The 18,940-nt window shown below is 38.3% G+C and overlaps 1 protein-coding gene across 2 annotated transcripts in view; it reads left to right on the top strand.

The window, feature by feature from the left end:
* The window catches only part of LOC121375758 (IQ motif and ankyrin repeat domain-containing protein 1-like), a 21,552-nt gene extending 3,001 nt beyond the window's left edge, over window positions 1-18,551 (top strand). Inside the window, exons 2-6 of one of the 2 annotated variants that reach the window (XM_041503372.1) lie at window positions 4,709-5,105; window positions 6,445-6,550; window positions 11,861-11,995; window positions 14,655-14,783; window positions 17,856-18,551. In XM_041503372.1, coding sequence (XP_041359306.1) covers window positions 4,973-5,105; window positions 6,445-6,550; window positions 11,861-11,995; window positions 14,655-14,783; window positions 17,856-18,015 — 663 coding nt within the window. In that variant the 5' untranslated portion in view covers window positions 4,709-4,972 and the 3' untranslated portion in view covers window positions 18,016-18,551. The remainder of the gene's footprint in view (window positions 1-4,708; window positions 5,106-6,444; window positions 6,551-11,860; window positions 11,996-14,654; window positions 14,784-17,855) is intronic. The other variant, XM_041503371.1, reaches the window with a different exon arrangement.
* Window positions 18,552-18,940: the final 389 nt, after the last annotated feature.

The raw sequence follows: 18,940 nt of genomic DNA, 5'->3' as shown, positions 1-18,940 counted from the left end.
TTCATTCAGTATTCCATCAGGTTATAAAACATATTGACTAACGGAGGAGCTAGTTGTTCTCTACCTTCAATACGTCATTCATTCAGTATTCCATCAGGTTATAAAACATATTGACTAACGGAGGAGCTAGTTGTTCTCTACCTTCAATACGTCATTCATTCAGTATTCCATCAGGTTAGAAAACATATTAACTGACGGAGGAGCTAGTTGTTCCCTACCTTCAATACGTCATTCATTCAGTATTCCATCAGGTTATAAAACATATTAACTGACGGAGGAGCTAGTTGTTCCCTACCTTCAATACGTCATTCATTCAGTATTCCATCAGGTTATAAAACATATTAACTGACGGAGGAGCTAGTTGTTCCCTACCTTCATTCAGTATTCCATCAGGTTATAAAACATATTAACTGACGGAGGAGCTAGTTGTTCCCTACCTTCAATAAGTCATTCATTCAGTATTCCATCAGGTTATAAAACATATTAACTGACGGAGGAGCTAGTTGTTCCCTACCTTCAATAAGGCATTCATTCAGTATTCCATCAGGTTATAAAACATATTAACTGACGGAGGAGCTAGTTGTTCCCTACCTTCAATAAGTCATTCATTCAGTATTCCATCAGGTTATAAAACATATTAACTGACGGAGGAGCTAGTTGTTCCCTACCTTCATTCAGTATTCCATCAGGTTATAAAACATATTAACTGACGGAGGAGCTAGTTGTTCCCTACCTTCAATAAGTCATTCATTCAGTATTCCATCAGGTTATAAAACATATTAACTGACGGAGGAGCTAGTTGTTCTCTACCTTCAATACGTCATTCATTCAGTATTCCATCAGGTTAGAAAACATATTAACTGACGGAGGAGCTAGTTGTTCCCTACCTTCATTCAGTATTCCACCAGGTTATAAAACGTATTAACTGACGGAGGAGCTAGTTGTTCCCTACATTCCATCAGGTTATAAAACATTCATTCAGTATTCCATCAGGTTATAAAACATATTAACTGACGGAGGAGCTAGTTGTTCCCTACCTTCAATACATTCATTCAGTATTCATTCATTCAGTATTCCATCAGGTTATCAAAAAACGTATTAACTGACGGAGGAGCTAGTTGTTCCCTACCTTCAATAAGGCATTCATTCAGTATTCCATCAGGTTATAAAACATATTAACTGACGGAGGAGCTAGTTGTTCCCTACCTTCAATAAGGCATTCATTCAGTATTCCATCAGGTTATAAAACATATTAACTGACGGAGGAGCTAGTTGTTCCCTACCTTCAATAAGTCATTCATTCAGTATTCCATCAGGTTATAAAACATATTAACTGACGGAGGAGCTAGTTGTTCCCTACCTTCATTCAGTATTCCATCAGGTTATAAAACATACGGAGGAGCTAGTTATTCCATCAAAACATATTAACTGACCCTACCTTCAATAAGGCATTCATTCAGTATTCCATCAGGTTATAAAACATATTAACTGACGGAGGAGCTAGTTGTTCCCTACCTTCAATAAGTCATTCATTCAGTATTCCATCAGGTTATAAAACATATTAACTGACGGAGGAGCTAGTTGTTCCCTACCTTCAATAAGTCATTCATTCAGTATTCCATCAGGTTATAAAACATATTAACTGACGGAGGAGCTAGTTGTTACCTTCAATAAGTTCATTCAGTATTCCATCAGGTTATAAAACATATTAACTTAGTTGTTCCCTAATAAGTCATTCATTCAGTATTCCATCAGGTTATAAAACATATTAACTGACGGAGGAGCTAGTTGTTCCCTACCTGAGTATACAACTGATCCAGAGTAAGTATAGGATTTGTATTATTAGTTTTCCCGCCAAACTTACTATACAAATATTTAGGATTATGTTGTTTTTTTAAGTATTCTAACATATTACCTTCATTTTGTTTATATTTACGTTTGAATTTTCGTTCAAATATTTTTTTTAATGTGCATGCTTTTCAAAACTTCTGGCACGATTAAACTGCGCAGGCGCAGATAAATAGTTTCGCCGTACGTAGTTGTTTCAGGTTATCATCAAACCATGGCTCGTCATCAGTATCTCTTTTACTTTTGATTCAAATTTTTTTTAACGTGCATTCATGAATTAGTCTGTGTAGAATACATATTAGCATCTGTTACATGCATACTGGAAAAAAGGTTCCATTATATCCTGTAATTGTTTCGTAAAATTATTAACACATAAAACAGGCACTATCCAGATGCCGAACCCGGGAGACATGCTCGAAACCTTCGTGGAATGTGAGCATGGGAAAAATTATACACACACACACACTATTAAATAACCAGGATCGCAATTTTTAACGCAAAACACTGGTAAATACAAAACACAACATTAACGGATACGGTAACCTTCCAATTGAATAATTTCTTATTTAATCTTTAACATCAGCGCTTTCAATAAAAAGAGCCGAACAAAAATTAAAATTAGTTTATGGTAGGCGAGCACATTTGCTCAAATAATTACTTTTTCCGACAGCGACAGAACAATGCTTGACTACATTATTAATATAATGAACATTTTACACGTAATGCAGGTTTACTATTAATGCATACAACAATACCTCCGTACTAATTAATATCAATCACCTTCAGAAAGAAACCATATTTTTATAGAATTTATAATAATGTATGATTTGCCAAATTATGCCACAGGATCAAATTAATATAATAACCATATCGATATTGTTCCTTGTTAAGCTATCTGATGTTTTACCGGAAAATCGAAACTTGCGTACAATGCATGCACAAAGTCTATTCAGACTAATCTAAAAGAATACACGTGTGCGTGTTATTTTTTTCAAGACGCCGGAAGAAAAGACATGGTTGAATTGGTTTCTGTCATACGAAACTAACATGTACCTTTATAACACACTATTCACATTCAGAGCGTAGCGCGGCCTCCACCTGGGTGGGGGTGGGTGGGTTGTCATTCGAATATTTTTCATTAACGGCTGGACCTATAGATATTAATAGCTTGATTTCCCACTAAAACAATTTTTACGTGTGTGTGTGTTTGTTATATAGTGTGTGTGTGTGTGTCGCTCTCTCTCTCTCTCTCTCTCTGTGTGTGTGTGTGTGTGTGTGTGTGTGTGTGTGTGTGTGTGTGTGTCTGTGTTTCTGTGTGCATGTGTTTGTGCGTGTTTGTTATATATATATATATATATATATATATATATATATATAGTGTCTGTCTTTCTGTCTGTCTCGCTCTCTCTCTGTGTGTGTATGTGTGTGTGTGTGTGTGTGTGTGTGTGTTTGTCTGTGTCTCTGTGTGCACGTGTTTGTGTGTGTCTGTGTGTATGTGTTTGAGTGTGTGTCTATGTGTGTATGTGTCTGTCTGTCTCTGTGTGTGTGTGTGTGTGTGTGTGTGTGTGTGTGTGTGTGTGTGCCTGTGTGTGTGTTTGTGTGTATGTGTCTGTCTGTCTCTGTGTGTGTGTGTGTGTGTGTGTGTGTGCCTGTGTGTGTGTTTGTGTGTATGTATTTGTGTGTGTCTATGTGTGTATGTGTCTGTCTGTCTCTGTCTCTGTCTCTCTGTCTCAGTCCCCCTCTCTCTGTATGTGTGTGCCTGTGTGTGTGCGTGTGTGTTTGTGTCTCTGTGTGTACGTGTTTGTGTGTGTGTCTATGTGTGTATGTGTCTGTATGTCTGTCTCTGTCTCTCTGTCTCTCTCTCTCTCTCTCTCTGTGTGTGTGTGTGTGTGTGTAGTTCATGGACGCCATTGTCCATCAATCGTGCCTTTTTATTTGCCTATTGTTTGTGTGTTTGTTTTATACTTATTTTTATGCTTATGTCCAATTAAGGTTCAAGTATGCTACCATGGGCACATACACCTCAGCTATCTGGACTGTCTGTCCAGGACAGACGGTTAGTGATAAGTTGTTAGTGGTTACTGAGAGCGAAGTCGGCGTAGTGGTCTTGCACCTACCCATTGAGTCGTTAAACTCGCACTAGGTTTTTAACATCCAGTAGCCGATGATTAATAAATCAATGTGCTCTAGTGGTGTCGTTAAACAAAACAAACAAACGCTCTGGATTTGCCTATCGTCCCCAAGGCATCTTATTAGGCTATTGATACTATAACAATGGGTATTATGGTATTATTAATTTAAATGTTTTATTTTCTATTAATAAGACGGCTGTTGGGTTTTTTAATCAGCTTTGCGGAAAAACCAGTAACTACAGAACAAGGTGTAATTAGATATCTTAACATTACTGGTGGGTTACAAATATCCAAATAAAGGAAAACCAGATAAACGTGTAGGCTAAACAATATTGCTGTGTGCAGGATATTAATTAATTAATCAATTCATTCATTCATTCATTCATTCATTCATTCATTTTATTTATTTATTCATTCATTTATACATTTATTTATTTTTATTAAGTACTATTTAGCATTTAAACAATAATAGCCAGTGCACAACTGGTATATCAAAGGCCGTGGTATGTGCTATCCTGTACATGAGATGATACATATAAAGATCCCTTGCTACTAATAGAAAAACGTAGCGGGTTTCCTCTCTAAGACTACATATCAAAATTACCAAATGTTTGACATCCAATACCCGCTGATTAATAAATGTGCTCTAAACAAAACAAACTTAAAATTTTTAACTTTAGTATTATGGTAGCGCCTAAATGTTATAGTAAAGATGTTATAATCAACAGATATATCGATGTTTGTTAGGCCTACATGCACGTCGCCACAAGATGTGTGAAGCTTAGCGTAACCACTGAACATTATCGCCAGATCAGAACGGATTTCCACCTGAATTTATGACGTGATTGGTAACCACGAACGGTGGTCAGCGAAGCGAACGAGCGGGTATTTCTTTCAGTGACCGCACGGTGCAGTTTAGTTTCTCGCCCGCCACACAGACACCCGCCACACAGACACCCGCTGCACAGACACCCGCCACACAGACACCCGCCATGCCTCCGAAGAAACCCGCGGCGAAGGCCGCCCCGAAACCAGCCGCTAAAGGGAAGACTACGACAGCCACGAAGAGCACGACGACAACCACGAAGAGCACGACGACAAAAGCAGACACCTCCAAAGCTAAGGGTAACATTGCTCTCATTTGTTTACGGGCCGGGAGATGGTAGTGAATAGTCCGCCCTTAGTTGGTAAATTAGGAAGATATTCAATACTTTTTATTTCTTACTCGGTCTGTTCTTATATGATTGTATTCATTGCAAATATCTGTCTTGTTCAGAAATATGATTTTCAATGTCGTTTTTATGAGATTAAAATCTAATCCGACAGAGAAGGTCGTGTCTTGGGGAGTATAGGCCCCACCACATTTTCCCACTTATAAAACTATAGAAAAGCTAATTAAAAATATTTTAGATTGTACCCAATAAACAAATGTTTCACAAAACCAATTATTGTTTTGCTCAAGTTGGTATAGCACAAGGTGTCAATAGATTACCGAGCCAGAAGGAACGATATCTAGAGTGGAGGGGATGGCAATCTCTAGTGGAGGGCCACCAGTTTATAGTGGGTGGCACAAACAAAGGACAACAAAACACCACCACCCCCGAAACACCCCCAAACAACCCCCCCCCCCCCCCCCAATCAACACCACCAAAAAAACCCCACAAAAAAACTACGTACAGTGTAGTCCACAAGTGGTAGGGAGAGCGAGGGGGTGGGCACAGACCCCATAGACCTGTTACAACAAAATGTTTAATACATTAATAATGTTTCTGTGGACACAACACACGGAGTAGTGTACGTGGCTATGTACAATAACAAACACCGACGTGTTACTACAGGCGCCAACGCGGTCTACCATGTCGGGTAGCAACACACAGCGCTACGACGTCCAGTCAGCCGTGTAAGCTGAAGCAATCACCCAATCAGTGCAATCGATATTCATATATACCCGTCGATATGACTAAGAGTATTGTAGCTACCTGCTCATATCCAAAATGCGCTTCACTGGACAGCACACTCAAGGTTACCGCAGAATGGGGACGGGGTGGTGGTGTGGAGTCGGGTGAGGGTGATTTAAAAAATCGATTTAAAATGCCCAACGACGCTTTTAAGTGCACCTGCGATCCCAAATTTCCATCCACAGGTACACAGTATATATGATCCTGGTATATGTCTATAGCAGCACCGCCACGTCCGACAAACTTTGTAAACCATTGTGATTTGTATTTCAAAGTGATCTCATCATTATCCATCATTTAATCTCTTACTGTCCAAATGTAATGAAACAAGCCAGACATGACCTTTGTAAAATGATATATATTGCATTTGAAAATGCAATCACTTACTAACTCACTGGACAAGCGTAAACAAAATTTTAACATGTACATTAACACGTCCAACGTAAGGTTTGTAAAATGATATAATTTGCATTTGAAAAATCACTGTCCCTTAATCGATGTTACAGAGGCCGCTGCAGTAGATGAAAAAGAACCGGAAGTAACAGTCATCAAAATCAAACAGCTTGCTTCCGCCATCAAAGATCCTGATGGAAAAATGAAAGCAGCAAAGAAGTTAGTAACGATATCACAATACTGGTTTTGTCTAACATAACACACGTGCATACGTATTTCAAAACTAAGAAGCGGCCATATCCACATTTTATTATAATCACAAGAATTGTATTTTGATATTTTAATGTAATATACCGATGATTACATTAAATGATTACAAACTATATTACAATTGTCTTGAAAACTGTCTTAAAATCCCAAAGTTTAGTTTAAAAACTGTAAACTTCCACAGGGGAATTAGTCCAGTAAATTTAAGCCAAAATTTAGGTGAACCCAGAACAAATTGCAAGAGAAGTTTGTTTTTCAAATTTATTGTGAAATGACCCCACTGAACATTTTATTCAACATCTACCCAAATCTGATACCGGGAAAGGTACTAATTAGCATAAATCCAATATGGCCGCCAACACAACCTTTGAGGCTCTATATCTCCTAAACGGTTGATTTTAGACCCCATAAATATGTTATAAGTATTTAGGAATATAATACCAAAGAATGAGAATATCTTGTTAAAAACATAGTGTGATGCACCTATGACGTCATGACGCAAATATGACGTCATATTGTGTCATCAAGACTCAAAACAGCTCATATCTAAGATTAAAAGGTAGATTTTCCAGCAGATACAAAACTATATTCATACATTTAGCCACAGACTAAACAGTGTTTAATTCATTAATGCTATAATATCACACTGGATAGGCTAAACAGTGTTTAATTCATTAATGCTATAATATCACACTGGATAGGCTAAACAGTGTTTAATTCATTAATGCTATAATAGCACACTGGATAGGTAAGATGATAACATGTATTGTCAGGTTCAGACATATTGTTTCCAAACATTTAGCGAATGTCTAAAATAATGCCACAAATTAAAAAAAAAATCCCAATGTGACATCCAGTATAATATGAGATAATTTATGCTGAATTTATTCAATAGAGCAATTCAAATCTTAATCAAACCACACCTCAGTCCAAGTCATCTAGTTATGTGGTATCTACACACGTATTTTGGCAACACACACATTTGGCTTTGTAATCACCACATGCATTGGAGTTGCATTGTGTAAATCCGTTTTATATTGGCAGTTTATAAACTTCAGATTGGCTCTTGGGAGGCGATTCTTTGGATTAGGTTCAGATGTTCTCCGTCTGAACAGCTATGCCAGGATTTCTGGCTTCAGGACATCCTCCTTTCCCATCAAAATTTGAACCTGATAATATCTATATACATGATAAGTGTCATACCTGGCTGCATCAGACGTTAGCGAAAGGTTTCTACTTCCACAAAGTACCTATCAACGTTATGTGGTGCACCTTTCCCAATTACAGATAATCTTGAGGTGGTACCATAACCACAAATGTATAAGAATGAGAAGATGGGAGTACATTTTTCCAAAACCAGATATGTATCTGTCAAATTTAACTAAAATATAAAGATCATGTTTGACATAGCCCAAAATATTACATTTTCTTAATTTTTATAGCAAATTGGTTCAGCAGTACGGAGGGAATTTTGACATGGCATCCCCATTTGAATGTCTGTGGTGTATTGCACCTTTAGTTCATGGCCCTTAGGGTCTCCACGAGTACTCGAGTCCGTTCACAGGACTCGGGTACCCGTTGAAAGGAAGAGCACTCTCATTTAATTCTATTTTTAAACGTCATTTTGCTATATGCTTGCCGCCATTTATCCTATATTATAGGACTATGAAACATGGAGGGAAAAGAAAAGTCGAGTATGTGGAATTCAATACAATGGCCTGATTTGGCATCAATGTTCAGCGCTAGGAGTAAGATGCATAGAGCTATTTTACTTATTCCTTATTTTCATTACCATTTGGAGTGTAAGTGTCGCTTCCGGGTCGAGTTGACCCTCGATTACTCGAGTCAAATATTTTGGACTTGGAGAAGCCCTAATGACCCTGTATATTTACTTAAAACCTTGGTGAGCCACATTTTGGTTTGGGTGCCATCATCTTAACTAAAAAGATATATTTGATAGAAGAAATATGGTGGAATCTTTTTGATTCCACCGTGAACGTTAATTGAAATTATGAAGATACTGAATTTTATACAAAATGGTTAATTTACTTACCTGTGATATTTATATTTTTACATGGCTACTTACTTTGTTTTAATTTAACTTTCCATTGTTTATATTGGTATGGCCATTGTTAATGTACCTACCTTTGTTTGACACTCCGTAGTCAATGTGTAGTTAAGCCATTAGTCATTCGTTCATCAAACATTTTGATAACTTGGACACTACAGAGATTCAAAATGACAATAGTCTTCAAACTTAAGATATTTGACAAAAGGGATGTTTTCAGTGTTTCAGTTTACCCTTTGTGTTAAGCAATATTCATTCTTAAGTTTTTGGTGTCTGCTTCTAAAATACCTCAGGGCATGCTTATTGTTTTCCAATTTCAAAGAACTGTTTTGTACACATTTTAATTTGTCATACCAGTCTTGAGAGGGGCAGGCCTCCTGCAATACAGATCAGGAAGGGTGTGTTCTAGAAAGTCAACCTATGAACAAAGCACCTGACCGTGCTTCGTGGTGGTAAATCGAATACAAAGGTTAATGCAGACCAAGGCACTAACTTTCTGTTAGTAAATACAGGAGTTGATATTTCACTGAAATTATACGTCAGTGGTGACGACACTGACTTATATTGCCACCAGGTAAAGCCAGGGACAGCTTTTTAAATTTCATTTTGAAGACATTGACATCTAATTCTTTTATCTGGTTTGGGACAATATTTTGTTGACTCGGGATGGGCGTTTTCGAAACCCTAGTGGTATATGGGCACGTTAAACAAGTTATCATCATCATCATCCAACCCATTGGGTAGTTCGAACCATGCATTCGGCCGTTGTCGGGTGCTTCTGTAACACAAAAACCAATCGGACAACCTCGCATATTTCCGTAAAACCGGCTTGGGCGAGATGGTCCGATTGACTCATGAGTAACGAAGTCGCCGTCAAATGTAAGATCAGATATATGTTTGTAACAATTAGTTAAATAAATAAATAACAAACACACTGGTAATTTGTATTTATAAATATTTATTCATTTAGAAACAATCTAATTAAAATTAGCTCCACTATTACATGTGGATCTAACACCAGCCAGTTGGAGCTCATTCGGAATGTTTTCAAATTATTTTTAAATCACTGGCAGGATTCTGCAAGTACGGTTGATTGGTGTTACATGCAAGGTTCATTCATCTAACAATTACCGCATTACAATCGTCTGTACATGAAAGATAATTACCGAGAGGTGCTAAATATAAATAAACAACACGATAAGCCAGCATGTAATCTAGTATTAATTTGTTTCCCTTAAAGATTTAATTCCGAATTTATAATAACTTACTTTGTGACTGACGTGAAAGGGTTGATGAAAAATTCCTACATAAATTATTTTTTATATTTCTTCGAATAGACTTAGCCGTTCGAGTTAAATATGTTTAATTTTACAGTTCGTTGTTGTTAAGGGTTTAACGTACATATATGCCACGAAAGCTTCATGTACGCCTGTCATGGGCTTAATCTCTGACTTCGCCAGTGACTAAGTCCAGGACAGGGGGGGGGGGAGGGGGAGTTTGAGGTGGGCGGAATTTGGAATACAAGTATTTAGCTTAGCTTAGTAACTTGTTTAACGTGTCCATATACCACTAAGGTTTCGAACACGCCTATCCCGAGTCCGGCCTCCGATAGGATCGGGAGTCTGACTCGGGACAGGGATAACCTAACAAATAGGGGAAATTTTGAAAATTAACGCCAAAAGTATAAAAAGGGGTAAATTGGGGTTAAAAATGTTTGGCTGCGTTACATTACTATCCTATATAAATTATTAATATAATATATTTTCGGCGCAAATTTAGATGGGCTGGTCTAATATTAATAATAATTCTTAAACAATATTCATTAAGCCCATGGGAGGTTAAGAGGAAAGCGGCTGCCAGTCATATTTTAAACATTGGTGTGACCAGGTGAGGGTCGGGAGGGAGGGGAGGCCGGCCCTACTCAAAACCTAAGGCCGAACCGCCTACGCATATAGCCCCAAAGAATGCCCTAACTCCCGGCATCCCATCACCCCCACCCCACACCGTGTCCAACCGCAGTTCAGTCCAATCCTGACAGCCTATTAGTTGTTTAGGAAGTTATTATAACTTCCCAAACCGGCGTCACTTGAAAAGTGACGCCAAAGGGTTGTAATAGTTTAATCGCTGGTGCCACTAGGGGAGTGGCGCAAAAAATCCAGCGATGGTTAATTTAATATTTCCTTTTAAGTATCAAGCCTGCCAGAAGGAGAGAGGTGAACGCGGCCGATCCATGGAAAAACAGGCGACTCCTCAGTTGTCTTCTAAAACAACATAATTAGGTCATTTAGAAGACGCGGCGAACACTTTAATCTATAATACCTAGGGCAGTAGACGAGGTAATATTAACCAAGCCACTACCAAAGGCACAGACCAGACACCTGCCCTGTTAAATTACATATATTTTTTTTTTTATTAAAAATATAAAATAATGATTAAAATATGGATAAAATATACATAAACATAAACCTATCAAATTAATTTACAAAAAAAAAAAAAAAAAAAAAAAAAATAATAATAAAGGAAAAAAACAACAAAAAAAAACAAGTATTTAGTAGTGTCCAGCGACTGCGCGGACCGACTAGTAGACACCGAAAATGGGCCGTGTTCTGACTGGCTGAATTTCGATTCCTTCGGGTCTAGCTAGAAAAACCTATGTCTACGGAGACTAACTGCACCTAGCATCATGTCCGGACTATGAGTTTAAACCCAAAAATAAGTTTGACTGCTCGGCCGAAAAGGTTTTAAGGTGATTTGAGCAATTGAACGGGCGCCAAAGTAAAGTGCGTTGGACTATTTATAAAAAAATAAACATAAGAATTTAGAAGCTCGATCGAAAATGTTTAAAGTCCAACTAAGCCCAAAGGAGGTTACCTGTCCTAGTTAAGGTTGGTTATCTCGGGGATCTTGGAGTTGCTCGGAGTGTCGGCAGCTGGTCTTGTCGAGAGCGCACGTACATACGTCTAGTCGCATCGCGAGACAGAATTGGAATCCTCTTTACAGTTCGGACCACTAAACTGGTTCGAGAGAAAGGTTCTGTTCGACCCCAGGGGTATTCGACCAATCAGCACCAAAATAAAAGGGTTTAACAGAGAGAAAAATCGGGACTTTGCTCTTGGTTCGAGAATACCGGTATTTTATTTTATTTTATTATATTATTATTATTATTATTATTATTTACTTGTTCTTACTTCTAGATGGCCACTGTTGATAGACAAGACTGAGAACGCAGGGACGTTCCTGCGATACACGAATTCCAACTACATGCAAGCCATATCTCAGAAAGACATGGCTCCCGAGACTTTACGCAAAGCTTTGATTGGTGCTATCAGGTAACTCACTCCCGAGACTTTACGCAAAGCTGTGATTGGTGCTATCAGGTAACTCGCTCCCGAGACTTTACGCAAACTTTTGATTGGTGCTATCAGGTAACTCGCTCCTGAGACTTTACGCAAAGCTGTGATTGGTGCTATCAGGTAACTCGCTCCCGAGACTTTACGCAAACTTTTGATTGGTGCTATCAGGTAACTCGCTCCTGAGACTTTACGCAAAGCTGTGATTGGTGCTATCAGGTAACTCGCTCCCGAGACTTTACGCAAAGCTGTGATTGGTGCTATCAGGTAACTCGCTCCCGAGACTTTACGCAAAGCTGTGATTGGTGCTATCAGGTAACTCGCTCCCGAGACTTTACGCAAAGCTGTGATTGGTGCTATCAGGTAACTCGCTCCCGAGACTTTACGCAAACTTTTGATTGGTGCTATCAGGTAACTCGCTCCCGAGACTTTACGCAAAGCTGTGATTGGTGCTATCAGGTAACTGAGCCCTGAACCGCATCACATTGTTTAATTAGCAGCTGTTAGATGTGAAGCCTAGATACTAACTATAATTGCAGGGGCGCAGGAAGGTGCCAAAAAGCACACTTTTATATTTACACACTTTTACACTATTATAAAGCAAATATAATGCAAAATATCTGAAAAGAGGGGGGGGGGGGCATATTCCCCTTTGCCCCCCCCCCCCCCCCCCCCTCCTACGCCAGTGAATTGTGAGATTTAAAAGCTTATTCGGGTGTTGTTTACACACACAACGGCCGCGCAAAGAAAAAAGAAAGAAATGTTTTATTTAACGACGCACTCAACACATTTTATTTACGGTTATATGGCGTCAGACATATGGTTAAGGACCACACAGATTTTGAGAGGAAACCCGCTGTCACCATTACATGGGCTACTCTTTCCGATTAGCAGCAAGGGATATTTTATATGCGCTTCCCACAGGCAGGATAGCACAAACCATGGCCTTTGTTGAACCAGTTATGGATCACTGGTCGGTGCAAGCGGTTTACACCTACCCATTGAGCCTTGCGGATCATTCACTCAGGGTTTGGAGTCGGTATCTGGATTAAAAATCCCATGCCTCAACTGGGATCCGAACCCAGTACCTGCCAGCCTGTAGACCGATGGCCTAACCATGACGCCACCGAGGCCGGTGGCCGCGCAAATTACATGAGACATCTGGTAAAAATTAAAATATCTACGTGCAGCCTTGGAAATAGGTCGGCGCCTGCGAGCGTTGATTTACACTTGGGACAATGACGCTAAACGCGCGGCCATATCTGCCGGCAGTCGCCAGCTGACGCCGCCAACCGGCGTAGCGTATGCTAGCGTATTATGGCGGGTGACGGCGTCAAAAGTATAAACCCGGCTTTAAAGGCATACGCTACAAATATTTCTACAGCGGGATTTATACTTTTGACGCCAGATATGACTGCGCATTTAGTGTAAACCAACGCTCGCAGGCATCGACCTATTTTCAAGGCTCCACGTAGATATTTTAATTTTACCAGATGTTAAGATGGCTGACATAAATGTTAATGCAGTAGTTATAATTGAAGTAAAGTTTGTTTTTATTTAACGACGCCACTATTGCACATTGACTGTTTAATCATCGGCTATTGGACGTCAAACATAAAGCTGGAATTATACTTTTGACGCCGTCACCCGCCGTAATACGCTAGCATACGCTACGCCGTTTGGCGGCATCAGCTTGCGACTGCCGGCAGACATATCTGTGTGGTCCTTAACCATATGTCTGACGCCATATAGCCGTAAATAAAATGTGTTGAGTGCGTTGTTAAATAAACCATTTCTTCCTCGTTTAATCGTCGGCTATTGGACGTCAAACATGATGGTCAGGGGAAATCCGCTACATTTTTCAATTAGTAGGAAGGGATATTTTATATGCATCATCCCACAGACAGGATAAAGCATACCACGGCCTTTGTCCAGTTGTGGAGCAACGGTAGGGACGGGAAACACCAATCAGAGAATGAGTAAACCGAGTAAATTGGTAAAACTCCCTATTATATGTGTTTAAAGTTTAAAGTATAAACCTATGCGTTGCTGAACGTCGACAGCCGCCAGCTGCGAGCGTATGCTAGCGTATTACGACGGGTGACGGCGTCAAAAGTATAAATCCAGCTTAAGGCGATGCCACACAGTATGAGTATGTATTGGCTGTTCTCGTTCGGGGTACTCATATTGTGTCGCGTTGCCTTTAGTCGAAACATTCGATTTCTTTGATTATATTGCAACATGTGAAGATTCCATATTGGCCCTGTTCATAATATGAGGTACTTGAGTTTTAGCCACATTCCACATCTATTCTGTAAATGTTTTTAAGTACTCACTGGTTGTTCATAAAAAGCCGTGTGTTGGTTGTCTGCTATACCAGGTCGAGATATTCATGTATATAATAGAGGAATTGCAGCTGGATTTTCAAGCATGGCATGGCGTTGGTTGTGGATGTCGATCTAGATGTATGTAATAAATGATTGTCTGTATTTTCTCAGGCATGGCATGGCGTTGGTTGTGGATGTCGATCTAGATGTATGTAATAAATGATTGTCTGTATTTTCTCAGGCATGGCATGGCGTTGGTTGTGGATGTCGATCTAGATGTATGTAATAAATTATTGTCTGTATTTTCTCAGGTACGGCAAGGCGTTGGTTGTAGACATGATGGATTTCGACGGGTTTGAGATTCTGCTAACGAGTTTGGAGGAGATGGAGAAAGGACTGACAGACAAACTGATGAACAGAAGCATCATGGACAACGAATCGTAAGTGACGTGACAATGTATCCATATAATTACTCACACTTTCTTCCTTGTTTAATGCCAAATACATTTGATATCGTGATAATTTAATTCATAATGATACCAAGTATTTGATACTAGTGCAGTGTTTGATGTGTAACAATTTATCGTGAAGAAGGAAGCTCATTCGTTGTACTTCAGAAAACAGTGGTGTCCATTCTGACACTTGTCGGAAACCAAGTCAGGGGAGCCAAGGCCTCTCCACATTTTCAGGGGAGCCAACGCCTCTCCACATTTACGTACTTCAGTATTAAAACAGAACGGGCGCAACTTGATGACCTCGAACACTGTTACAAGCCTGTACGATTTAACAGCTTAACATGACCCCGAACACTGTTACAAGCCTGTGAGATGTAACAGCTTAACATGACCCCGAACACTGTTACAAGCATGTACGATGTAACAGCTTAACATGACCTCGAACACTGTTACAAGCCTGTACGATGTAACAGCTTAACATGACCTTGAACACTGTTACAAGCCTGTACGATGTAACAGCTTAACATGGCCTCGAACACTGTTACAAGCCTGTACGATTTAACAGCTTAACATGACAGCAACATGGTTTCCTGCTTACTACTATGAGTATTAGTCATTATTGACGGTTATGTCCCCGAGTTTTCAACGCGTACCAGCCTTCATTTGTGTGTGTGTTCGTGCATGCGTGTGTGTGTGTGTGTGTGTGTGTGTGTGTGTGTGTGTGTGTGTTTGACGTCCAGTTTGGCTTGACGTAAAACAAAAAGGAGAAATGTTTTGTAAATAACATAAATGTTCTATGTACATTAAGTCAACATTGGTGAAGATATAAGTAAACCTCACCCAGAGTGAAGAACGTCGTTTGCTGATTGAGTTTGAAATTATTATTTCTCATTTTGTTTATCTCCTGTACATATGAACTGAAAACGGATCTCTAACTAGTAGACAAACATTAACAGAAGAATAATTAAATATCGAGTTTAGTAGGAATGAATGGATGAAAGTTTAACGACACCCCAGCACAAAACAAATACAGATTGGCTATTGGGAGTCAAACAAAAGTAAGTATATTAATATGATTATTTCCATTAAACAACACATTATATAAGATAAACTAATCAAGAATATTTTTAAATTTCAAACTCCATAAGCAGGCGACATTGTTTACTATGGATGAGTATTGTTTTATTTACATATTGACCAATATTTTGAAATATATTTCAAATAAAAATAGAACATTTTTTGACATTTCCAAACCAAAATTCATTTTCATGTTATGTCAAGCCAAACTGGACTTAATTGTTTTAAAAAAAATATTCCGGGACGACCTATAAACCAGAATAATTCTCTCTTTGACGTGACATACATTACATTATTTATTATACAAGTATTTATTGATTGCTATTAACGTGACACTATACTGATGACGGGTTATTGCATATTAAAAACCACTGCATACGTGGATAGAATATTTTCATTTTAAAGACCGTTAAATGTCCCATGGAATTCACTGGTAAGTCTTCGCCTGGTGTTTCTACTTCATCAATCATTAAATGTCCCATGGAATTCACCGGTAAGTCTTCGCCTGGTGTTTCTACTTCATCAATCATTAAATGTCACATGGAATTCACTAATAAGTCTTCGCCTGGTGTTTCTACTTCATCAATCATTAAAGCTGCAATCTCGGTATGTCGTTCTTATTTTACAACACAGTCAACATCAATGCTCTTATCCTCAAACATTATTCTTAGATCTTGTAGGTGTGTTTGTATTTTGCATTAGTAAATGATGTTATAACATGATGAGACGAGATTGTGAGTTTATTCAACCTAATTGTGTTTGTATTTTGCATTAGTAAAGTTTTTGTTTGCGTCGCAAGATCGAACCACCTTGGTGTATCCATTCAACTGATTAGTTTTTTTTGTGTCCTTCCAACCAGTGCACCACAACTGATCAAGGGCCTTGGTATGTGTTTTTTTGTCTGTGAAAAAGTGCATATAAAAGATCCCTTGCTACATTAAGAGAAATGTAGCGGGTTTCCTCTGATGACTACGTGTCAAAATTACCAAATGTTTGACATCCAATAGCCGATGATTAATTAATGTGCTCTAGTGGTGTCGTTAAACAAAACAAACTTTTAGTAAATTAGTTTATAGTACGGTAAGCCTTAAAAGCGAGATTGTGAAATTATTAAAACTAATTATGTTTGTGTTTTGCATTAGTAAATGATATTACAATATGGTAAGGTGAGTTTGTGAGTTTAATAAAACTGTAGATGTGTATGCATTTTGCATTAGAAAATGATATTACAATATGGTGAGGTGAGATTGTGAGTTTGTAGATATATTTTTATTTGCATTAGTAAATGATGTTATAGTATGGTGAGGCAATATAGCGACATTATTGAAACTTTGTTCTATTTTTCGTTTTTATCACTCATGTTTCTAAACTCCAAAAATCGGCATCATTCCCCACCATTCACAAAATTCCATGTCGTGTTTTATTCCTAGTTTTGGACTCAAAACGTCCCAATCTGAATGTAGATATTCCTTTTGTTTCTTATTATACACAGATAGATTTTGAAATCAATACGTAACACTTGGCAAACACCCTTTCCCTCACCTATAACGTTTCATAATACAAAATAGAGATATTAATTTGAATAAACCAGTACATGTATGGTATTACTCTTTTAAAATCTAACTTGGTTTAATAAGATGCAAATTCCTTCTTCTGTTTTGTAAAACGACACTAAAATTCACAAAGTCAAAGCCATGGGCGTCAAGTCAAAGTTTAGAAATAAAACCCTGGTGTAGTGTGGTGTGGTGTAGTGTGGTGTGGTGTGGTGTGGTGTGGTGTAGTGTAGTGTAGTGTAGTGTAGTGTAGTGTAGTGTAGTGTAGTGTAGTGTAGTGTAGTGTAGTGTAGTGTAGTGTAGTGTAGTGTAGTGTAGTGTAGTGTAGTGTAGTGTAGTGTAGTGTAGTGTAAATTGTGAGATAACTAAAACTGTAGTTGTAGTTGTTATTCGCTCTATGATATGGTGTTGTGTTTGTGTGTTCCAGATACATGAGTCTGGTGACTGACGACGACGGCGACGAGTACAAAGACTACATGTTCTCCGACGACCTCAAGGACAGCTTCGTCTTCCTCATCCTGACCATCAAGGACCCGCCCAATATGCTAATGATGAGGAAGATGTATCCAATGAGGATCGAGAACTAAGGGTTTCACATGGACAGCAGTAATTAATCATATATTATAAGACATGTGAATCCAACACCTTATTTCAGATGCAATAAAACAGATTGGTGAATTGTACTGTAAAAATACATTTTACCAGACATGTACGAAGGAAAAAGGAAATAACTCATATTAAACAATTGTTAGTAAAAACAAACAAAAATTACGTTCACAGGACAAAGGTAATAGTTACATTAAGGTGTTATTGTATTTATCTAAAAAAAAAACGAGAAACACTATAAAATCCGATAATTTGTAATTTAATTATATATTTTTTCAATACCTACACCAATTTAACTGCGTTTTAATCAAATCAAGATTATATACACCAATTTAACAGAACAATAGTAATTTAATTAGAACTTTTTAATGTTTTCAGCTATGAAAATTGATATGTATCAATACGTAATAGTGCAAGAGTTCAGACAAGGGACATAACCGACATTGCATCCTTGTCAGTAAATATTATATTTGTGTAATACGTGCTTTATTGTCATTAAAATTGTCTTCGAATTGTTTATTATTAATTTGTTTTATGTCTTTTCCACTAACAAGAAGAAATATAATACAGTGCTCACGAACCTCGATTTCCCAGCACAGTATTACCGTTTGTTTCCATGTTTAAGATGGTCACGGTAAGCTGTAGTATGTTCATGTTTAACGAGACGTACACTGCAGGGCGTTTGCCGGTCTACATGACCACGGGCCGGGAGAATTCATGGCCTGTTGTCTCGTCGGAGTAGCTATTATTTTACGTTTATATTCATAGGCGTACAGGCTCCCATTTTTTAGGGGGTGGTCTGATGTTTACGCGAATTAATAAAAAAATGCCAAAAATCTGAATAACAACATATATGCTTTAATAACATTACATCTAAACAGCTATATATAGATTGCAAATAGATCA

This window comes from Gigantopelta aegis, chromosome 6 (genome assembly GCF_016097555.1).
Source record: "Gigantopelta aegis isolate Gae_Host chromosome 6, Gae_host_genome, whole genome shotgun sequence".
NCBI lineage: Eukaryota > Metazoa > Mollusca > Gastropoda > Neomphalida > Peltospiridae > Gigantopelta > Gigantopelta aegis.
Note: the sequence above shows the minus strand (reverse complement) of the source record. Positions and strands in the feature narration are given on the sequence as shown.